Source organism: Taurulus bubalis (genome assembly GCF_910589615.1).
Source record: "Taurulus bubalis genome assembly, chromosome: 2".
NCBI lineage: Eukaryota > Metazoa > Chordata > Actinopteri > Perciformes > Cottidae > Taurulus > Taurulus bubalis.
Window position 1 is genome coordinate 21354287 of NC_136590.1, and position 10333 is coordinate 21364619.

Genomic DNA, 10333 nt, shown 5'->3' on the forward strand with positions numbered 1-10333 from the left:
GACTGCACAAAAAAAAATGAAGAAGAAAAAGAACTATCTAAAAAGAACATATAGAAAAAAACATATTGTATGGACTGTTTTTCATGTAAAGGAATATATTGTACAATTATAAATATCAAAAGATTTTGTGTGTTGTTGTATTTTTACACCATGTAATCACGTACTTTCTTAACACTATCTACTTAAAATGAGTATCCATGCAGAATTAATTATAATTCATAATTATTATTATTCTATTATAATTGCTATTATCAAGTTTGATTGAGATTTAAAGCTGATCTGAAGGGAAAGAAAACGTGTCGTTTAACTTTTAGTTGGTCTTATGTGGGGTTGGATGATTACGACATTATTTATTTTAAGTGTGGGCTTCATCCGTAGAACAATCAACTCTGAATTTAACAGTAAACATCAGTTCCTTTACAAAGTATCTGCAGCTTAAAGTTTCCACACAAAAAAGGTCTAAAAAGTGGGATTGTTTCATCAGTAAACTGTGCTGTTGAATCCTTTTACTATACATCATATCTACTTCAATTAATTCATTATTTTTTATTCGGTTAATCGTTCCACCCATTTTCTGCCAGAATATAAAATATAGGTATATAATGCTGGAAACTACTTAACAAGTATTTCTCTGTCATACTTTTGCCAGAATAATAATTGTGAAATATATATATATATATACAAACTACCGTTCAAAAGTTTGGGGTCACCCAGACACATTTTCAGTTTCTTCGCAATTTCTCGCATGGAATAGCCTTCATTTCTAAGAACAAGAATAGACTGCCGAGTTTCACATGAAAGTTCTCTTTTTCTGGCCATTTTGAGAGTATAATGGAACCCACAAATGTGATGCTCCAGATACTCAACTAGCTCAAAGGAAGGCCAGCTTTATAGCTTCTCTAACCAGCATAACTGTTTTCAGCTCTGCTAACATAATTGCACAAGGGTTTTCAAGGGTTTTCTAATCATACATTAGTCTTCTATGCGATTAGCAAACACAATGTACCATTAGAACACTGGAGTGATAGTTGCTGGAAATGGGCCTCTATTAGTGTATGTTCAGCTGAAACTCAGAATGAGCTCCTCATATCCACATAGGTCTTCATGGAGTCCGCCGTGTTGCACCGCCATGTTTTCTACGGAAACCCAGAACGGATAAACCAAACACTTTCACGTTGAAACGTGTTCAATGCAGTGAAAGTTATTTCTAAATATTCTAAACCTTCGTTAAGTAAAAGTGTATATCGGCAAAATTCATGAAAAGTACTCATTGTGCAGTAAAATGTTTCCTCTGGAGTGTTTTATTATTAGAGCCAGAGCATAGTCAGAGAGAAGGACCTCTCGTTCTTCTAATGTTTATTCTTATTATTCTCGTACAAAAACAAGTTGCTTCTGGTCAACTTTGCACTTCCTTTCCTATTTGACTCTTCACTTGTCTTTGTCAAAGTGTATCAATACATTGTTGTCAAACATTCCAGTTCAGTATACCTTAAATGACACAAATGAATGAGAGACAATAGTTTGATTAAAAGAATAAACATGCATAGATATCAGCGTATGCCTGCTTATATTTTGAGCGTCTTTCTTTTAAAAGCATATTAATTATTTCAAACTCAGCGTATATATATATATATATATATATATATATATATATATATATATATATATATATATATATATATATATATATATATATACACAGCGTATAATATAACAAATTTCCATGACTTTTCCAAAACTTTTGGGATTTTATTTTTTTCAAGGACTTCTCCAGGCCTGGAAAATAACCACTTTAAAATTCCATGACTTTTCCAGGTTTTCCATGAACGTATGAGTCCTGACAGTTTGACGGCCATCCTCTCTTCAGTCACTCTCATCCATCCCTTCTTTGAGCTCGTGGTTTTCCCGCCACTTTTTGTACTTGGCCCGACTTTTCTTGCAGCCAAAGCGGGCGATGTCCACCATGAACACCCAGGCGAGTCCGTACATGGCCACGCCGCCCAGCTTCATCACGAGCGTGGTCCTGGAGGACGTGAGCTCACAGTAGAATAAAACCGCACCGACTCCCACACGCACGGTGGCGAACAGCGAGATGAAGAGCAGGTCCACGGCGTCGCCCAACGGGCCGTCGTACAGGCCCAGCCGCCGCATGAACCAGCGGCTCTGCAGCAAGGGGTTGGTGATCTCGCTGCCGAAGATCACGGCGCAGGTCTCGCAGCCAGACACCCCCATGAGCAGAGCCAGCAGGATGCCCGCGATGCTGCCGGCGTGGTGGGCCATCATGACGGGACCCTCCGTGTGGTGACGCACACACCAGCCCAGGTCGAACAGGAAGTAGCCAAGGCAGACAGTCAGGGACGCGGTCTGGAGCTCCGTGTTTTCTGTACCTATGAGGGGTTAAATGTTATTTAAAATACAATGTGGTAACCCTTTGTATTAAACCTTTTAAAAACCAATCGATTTTTTGTCCGTTTCCTCGAAAATTGCATACCCAAACTAAAAAGGGTGTATCTCTGCAACCACTAGGGCGATTTGAATAATGTTGGTGTTATAATAATAGGTACACATTGTGAGATTTTGTTCAGATGTGTAAATATCAGTCTATTTGTTACTGGTTAAGAATAAATGAAGATGACACACAGAAAAAAATGAAAAGGTTTCAGGTCTGCCTAGAAAAAAAGCACTTTCAGGATGATTATTTATTTGAAATGATGCAGCTGTAAGGTCCAACTCTAACCCAAATCAGAGCACAATATGTGAACATTCTCTCTGCAAAGGTTGACTTTGATAAAGTGAAGCAGAACAAAGCTAGAGAGGGTTTAGTATAGAGAAAATTCAGACGAGGTCTCCAAAATTGCATTAGACTTATTTGCGCACATCTGTGACATTTTAATTTTTTCATGTACCAAACCATATATTTCACTTGGATATTACTTATGGTGTTCAATACATCCAAATACAGCAGTTTTGGGCTTTTTTCCCCTTTCATAAAACAAGCTATGATTTACAGTTTTATATAACAATCGCTCAGTCGGGGAAAGGGTTTCAAAAAGGTTAAAGAATATATAAAGTTGTAATATAGTAGTAGATATTTCAGATTATGTCGTGTAATACTCTGAGCGGCACTGACCTGCGTGTGTGAACGGCCAGGGTCCGTCGATGAAGAGGACGTACGCCGTCAGCAGCACGATGGCGACCCCGTGGGTCAAGGTCACCAGTCGGCAGTTCCACTCGGGCCCCCGCTGAGCGAAGGTCCAGCAGAACCACTGGTAGAGACAGAACCAGCCAATCAGGCTGCAGAACACCTGCAGCGTCGGCATGGCCGCCTGAGTGGGACGAGTGGTCACATGTGGTTATGTTGAATGTGATTTATCATTCAAAAACGTGCCTTTTCAGTGCTGCCTGGATCAAAGGGTTAGGGTTATTTTATTCAGGTAACAAACTTTGTTTTTTTTTACTCAGAGTTATTGTTCGTTTCTTTATTATTATTTCTGTTGAGTTATTTCACCAAGCTTTAATACGGTTAATTGACACAAGAAAGACACAAATCAAAGTATAAAACATATGATCACAAATGCAGAAGATAACATTATTATTAACTTTTTTTATTTTGTATTTATAAGTTGTATGTAAACATTTAATAACACACAATAATGTTGCAAGCAGATACAAGTGCTTATTAATGTGGTGGAAAGTAACAAAGTTAATTTACTTTACCTCAAAATTGTACTTCAGTATTTACATTTCATGCTACTTTATACTTCTAACTGCACTACATTTATTTTTATGCAAATATCACTACAAAATGTAATTAAAACATTACATTTTGATGTTACATTTTTAGTAGTTCATTACTTTTAAGTATATTTAAAAGGTTCCCTTACTTTTAATGCAGAACTGTTACTTAATACTTATCAGAATATTTTTACAACGTGGTATTATTACTTTTACTGAAATAAAATATCCGAATACTTCTTCCAACACTGCTATGAACACTCATTATCATGTACAGCACAGTTTAAATGCTAAAAATAATACAACGTAAAGTGACACCAGTGACATTAGTATGTTAATATTACATTAGTGCCTAATTAACCCCAATGTGGGTCAGTTTTGACCCTCTTAACACTGTAACCGTCCTGCTCTCACACCGTCTCTCACCTGAACTCGTCCTCCTCTCAGTGTCAGATATATTCAGGAAGCATGAAGGAAACGACTACGGCTCTCAGCCTCCATCACCGTTCATGGTCCATTGAAATCAAGACATCTTTCAGCAGTTTTTAAACTAACACATTGTCACGGGATGACTGGGGGGAACATGTGCTACTAGAGACGGTTAGCGGGTCCTTTACCCCTGGATCTCAGACCTGATCCTCTTAGAGGATTACAGGCTCTACTTAGACGGGACGGCTCATACGAGTTCCATCACCTGTCTGTCGTTTCTTTGCATTGGCCGCTAACTCTACAAGACTTTGCTGGTTGTTTCTCCATCACGTTCTTCACGCTTATTTCTAGATTTAACTATGTGTTCTATTTTTTCTTATTGCGTAGAAAAGTGAGTACAAATTAAGTGCAGACAACAACATCAACACATATATACGAACCACGGAATTATACAAAGCAAAGTGTGTGTGTGTGTGTGTGTATTATGTGTGATCCGGTTAATGGGTGAGTGAAGGGTGTCAATTGAGGTTAGGTCATAATATGGGATATATTTCAATCTTCACATATATACACACACATATATATATATATATATATTTATATATATATATATATATATATATATATATATATATTTAAATCTACACATATATACACAACAATATGTATATATATATATATAACAAATAAAAAATAAAATACATCTAAAAAAAAAATAGTACAAATATACATTTAAAATTGTATAGTAATCAATCTATAATAATACCAGCAATTCAATTCAATTCAATTCAGTTTATTTTATATAGCCCAACATCACAAATACAAGTTTGTCTCGGAGGGCTTTACAATCTGTACACATGACGTCCCTATCCCGGGACCTCACATCGGATCAGGAAAAACTCCCCCAATAAAGATAGTAAAAACCCTTTCACAGGGAAAAAGGGGAAGAAACCTGAGGGAGAGCAACAGAGGAGGATCCCTCTCGCCGGATGAATAGAAGCAATAGATGTCATGTGGCCAGAATGAATAACGTAACAGAGTTACAGCACATTCAATGAATATGACAGAAATGATTCATATAATGAGTAGTAGGCATGGTCCATGATCCAGATAGCCACGATCCATTAAGCAGAAGGAGGTAGAGAGGAGGGGCATCAGCAGGGCCATGGCAGCTGGCAGGCCTGGTTCCAGGCCGATTCCATCAGCGGGGCCATGGCAGTAGGCAGGACCGGTTCCAGGCAGCCACGAATCCATTTTTAACACTCTGGGAACCACGAGTAACCCTGCATTCAGTGAGCGTAATGCTCTAGTGGGGTAATATGGCACTATCAGGTCCTTAAGATATGATGGTCCATCACCAGTTAAGGCTTTGTAGGTAAGGAGAAGGATTTTAAATATGATTCTCGATCTTACAGGAAGCCAGTGGAGAGCAGCTAGTACAGGAGTAATGTGATCTCTCTTCCGCGTCCTCGTTAGTACACGAGCTGCAGCATTCTGGATCAATTGGAGAGATCCAAGGGATTTACCGGAGCAGCCTGATAAGACGGAGTTACAGTAATCCAGTCTTGAGGTAACAAATGCGTGGATCAATGTTTCTGCATCGCTTTGAGACAGGATGTGCCGGATCTTTGAGATGTTCCGTAGGTGAAAAAAGGCGGTCCTTGAGATCTGTTTCACGTGGGAGCCAAAGGACAGGTCCTGGTAAAAAATAACTCAGAGATTCTTTATGCCGTGTTCACACCGGACGCGACGCGAATTTGCGGCGCGACCAGTTTACATGTTAAGTCAATCCACAGACGTGCTGCGGCGCAAATTTGCGAATTTGCGGCGAGATAGACGCGTTGGAGGCGGCGCGAACAGAACGTTTGACCTGGGGCGAACAAAGCGAAGGACGCGACGCGAATTCGCGTGAGTTGAATTATCCCAACTCTGGCGGAGAAATCGCGTGACGCAAAGTTGCGGCAGCCAATCAGCGTTGAGAATCAGCGTTGAGAAGCTCCGCCTGTCACCACCGCCGTCTCCCCGTTTCTGAATGAAACTGCTGCTGCTCCACCTGAACCAGCGCTGACAGCGGCTTCATTGAGACGCTGTTGTGGGACTACGGATAATAGTATGAACCCAGACACCATGGAGTTTGATGTTCCGACATATGTGGAGTTTACACAAAAAGTATTAAGCAGAACTGGTGGTTATTTCCATGGTGGATGGCATAATCGGTATCGTTTTACGGAGATACGCGAGACGCAGTTCCTGGAGGAGTCGGTGAAATTCACCGAGCTGTGTGCGGCTACGGATGATGTTATGAACCCAAATACGAGGGCGTTTCATGTTCCGACATGTTTGGGACTTCCACAACAAGTATAAAGCAGAACTAGTGGTTATTTATTCCATGGTCGATAGCGGAAATGAAAGCTTCGTCGCTTGTCTCTCACAGAGGCAAGCAACAGAGCTAAGCCACGCCCTTTTAGTCGCGCCGCGAATTCGCGTTTGGTGTGAACACCTTCTTTCTACTCGCGCGAGTAAACTTCCACGGTGGACGCGGCGCCGCAAATTCGCGTCGCGTCCGGTGTGAACACGGCATTATGGTGGTGGTAGATGCCAGAGCGATGCCATCCAGAGAAACCATATCATCAGATACTTGATTTCTGAGGTGTTCTGGGCCGAGTAAAATAACTTCAGTCTTGTCCGAGTTCAGCAGCAGGAAGTTGCAGGTCATCCAGGTTTTGATGTCTTTAAGACACGCTTGAAGTTTGGCGACCTGGGCCCTGTTTCTCGTACCTGGCTAAACAAAGTCAAGCAAATGTCCTAATCTCCATCTTAAATTCGCGAGATGATTGACATCAGGCTATCTGGGTTTCTTCACGGCTGATCCGCGCTGAAACGTCTCGTTAATTCTAGCCAGACGTCAGTCATCTGGATAAATGCGCGCGCCCGCTCCTCTTCAGAAGGGATAATAAACGAGCACTGACACCACGATGTTCTAACAGTACAATGGCAAATAAACTCAGAGGAACCTCTTTTTATTTGTCTGATGAGAAGCAGGAGATGAACATGAACGTATATGAGGAAGTTAATACTGTAGTCATTCACAGCAAACGTGTTGCGAATATTCCAACGTTTTTGCAACATTGTTGCCGTGAACGCAACTTTAACTCCGCCCCCGCTGCGAGACATAAGCGTTGCAAATATATCAGACAAGTTAAATGCGTCAGTGTTGGAAAAATGTATCAGCTAATTTGAAGTGCTTCATCACCCAAATCAATCAGATTATATTTACGAATAAATATATACTTATGAGGATATATGTACTGTATGCATGTATGAATCATGTACTATATGTATATACATGTATGTGTAAATTACCATATAACTAGGAGTTTGAATATGTGTATGGGTGGATCAGTATGTATGTATTATTCATAATCAGAATTTCAATCAATTGAAGCAGTGAAAATAAATTGTGTGTAATTCTCTGTATTCTTATCACGATCACCTTAATCATGTTCTACAATAATGATATGTATGGTGTACTAATAGCACTGTCATACAATTATGAGTGCTTTAAACACATCCATCAGTTTCTTAAGAGCTAAATAAACTTAAGAACAGCGCGGCCTGCAGCGGGTGATAGTCTATGTCTGAGACGGGCATAAAATTACATAAAAAGCCATAATAATAAGATAGAAAGTCGTAATTATGAGATGAAAAGTCATAATATTGAAATAAAAAGTCATAATAATGAGATAGAAAGTCGAAATAATGAGATAAAAAGTCATAATAATAAGATAGAAAGTCGAAATTATGAGATAGTAAGTGCGCATGGGCTTCAGTGAAGTTGGCTTTTCTCCTTCCTGTTATCTGCGCTGTCTTCACAAATCTCCTCATCCCCTCACCGGTCTAACCATGCAAACGATACGCAAGCGTAACTGTTGACGTTTTAGCTTAACAAATAATAGCATTGCCATTAATGTACCTATCTTACTATCTTACACTTACTATCTGATAATTTCGACTTTCTATCTCAGTATTATGACTTTTTATCTCAATATTATGACTTTTTATCTCATAATTATTACTTTTTATCTCATAATTTCGACTTTCTATCTCATTATTATGACTTTTCATCTCATTATTTCGACTTTCTATCTCATTATTATGACTTTTTATCTCATAATTTCGACTTTATTATCTCATAATTATGAGTTTTTATCTTTAAAAAAAATGTTGTAGCAAAAACGGGCTTCCATACACGTTTCAATGTAGGACATGTACATGTAACAGAATATTTTTACTGTGATATTACTACTAGTACTAGTAGATAAGTGACCATGTTACACACTCCGCTGTCGGTAGGTGGCGATATTTTCCTCTGTGATGTGAGAATTACCGTAGAAGAAGAAGAAGAACAGCCGTTTCCGCTTCCGGGGTTAGCTAGGTTAACTAAAGGTAAACAAACACACCGAAAATGACATTGAAATATATAATTACCACTTCAGCTGCTTCAACAGAAAGTAATGTGAAGAAGTAATTTAGTTCTTCAGCCTGCAAAACACATTAGAAAAAACGGAAGTCGAGGTAAGTTCATTCAAACTGAGCTAACTTAGCTAGCTTGTCACATGTGAAAAAAAGAAAAAAAAGCGAAAAGAACGCGAGTTGAAACTCGGTTCTTTTTACTAATCATTTAACTATCTCGCGAGTATTGTTAAACATTTATTTGTATTAAATAATGGTGCGTTATCTTAAACGAATGATTGTGAGTCGCTTTCTCATTCGGCGTTAACCATATTCACCAAACACCTCTTATTGTAGAGTACTTTCCACCTTTAATAGTCGTATCATGACTAATCGTTATTCGCCGTCCATCTGCGCTAGCGTGTCAAAGTAACGTGAAATACGGGTCTCGCTGGCGGTGAGTTGGTGAAACGGTGACATTTAATTCATATATAACTGCTTAATAGACCAGTATCAAGCCGAATTTACCAGCAGACCCCGACCAGTCTTCAAAGTCTTCCAGTATCATACTTGTTATATTCAACAAGACGATGATAGCGTTATTTGTCAGAATAAGTAAATGCAATTTGGTGCCGTTACATTTTCTCTCCGAAATGCAATACGTTTTCAGCTTATTGACGCTGCCTATCAAAACTAAAGCCTAATTGATGTCATTTCAACGTTTTAAAGTGCCACTATTTGTTATGTGATGTTACATATATTATATATAACGTGTTATTACTGCTTAATGTTTGCAAACATTTGTCTATTTTTTACAATTTGTTTCACACCGATTTAATTGTATTTGATTAACTAACTAAGAGCTATTATTAGTAAGTAGTAATACTAGTTAACTTTCAATTTTAAATTATGAAAAACACCTCCCTCCATAAAATGTAATGTCTAAAACGGACTTCTTGTGTCATTACGACCAAACCAAGACCTCAAACTGTGTTATATCTTCCCCTGAAACTGTGTTATATCTTCCCCTGCTGTCCATCACAGTGATGTCTGCTTGTCTCTCTCTTTTCTATAGGATGGCTCTTTCGTGCATGCGACTGTGCACCAGACACGTCAGCACGGGGCTTCAAGTCTGTGGTTATGCGACACTCAGTAAAGCGCCCAGACTCCAGGAGAAAACTAGCAGTGCTCCAGTTTTTCAGTATGTGGGCCAGCACAAGAAGCCCACCCACAAAGTGTTTGTATGGGGCTTCAGCTTCACCGGCGCTCTGGGTATCCCCAGCTTCGTGGTGCCAGACAGCGGCAGGAAGAAGCCCCGCAAATACCAGCTGACTCCTTACCGACTGGAGACTGCAGAGCAGGTGAAATCCGCTTTATTAAACTTGGTTAGGCACTTCATATAAAAGATATGATGCATGTTGGAGTTCTGGTTTAAACAGAACTTTATAGGACTGAACTCCCTCGCTGCTCTTCCTCTGCTGTAGATTTCCTCTGCTGCTTGTGGTTACGGCTTCACTCTCATCGCCTCGCGGACCAAAGACGTGATCAAGCTGTGGGGCATGGGTCTGAACAAGGACTCTCAGTTGGGCTTCCAACGCACGCAACACAGCCGCCGTAAGACACAACCAGGAATGAATGATCACCAACTCTTTGGAGCGTTATTTTGCTTTCAGGACAGGTTTTCAGCTAAATGGCTCTGCAAACCCATTGTACAGAT

At 39.6% G+C, this 10333-nt stretch overlaps 2 protein-coding genes across 2 annotated transcripts in view; one reads left to right on the plus strand and one right to left on the minus strand.

Annotated features, from left to right (window-relative positions):
- Nucleotides 1-1863: 1863 nt before the first annotated feature.
- tlcd5b (TLC domain containing 5b) lies at nt 1864-3320 on the minus strand (the record flags this gene model as incomplete). The annotated part of the gene is made up of 2 exons (XM_079237791.1): nt 1864-2387; nt 3131-3320. 2 exons carry the CDS (start codon nt 3318-3320, stop codon nt 1864-1866), a joined length of 714 nt encoding a protein of 237 aa, XP_079093917.1.
- Nucleotides 3321-9692: 6372 nt separating this feature from the next.
- rcc1l (RCC1 like) overlaps nt 9693-10333 on the plus strand; it is a gene marked incomplete at its 5' end in the record, with an annotated part of 12563 nt that continues 11922 nt past the window's right edge. Inside the window, 2 exons of the mRNA XM_079237421.1 lie at nt 9693-9977; nt 10101-10230. Coding sequence (XP_079093547.1) covers nt 9693-9977; nt 10101-10230 — 415 coding nt within the window. The remainder of the gene's footprint in view (nt 9978-10100; nt 10231-10333) is intronic.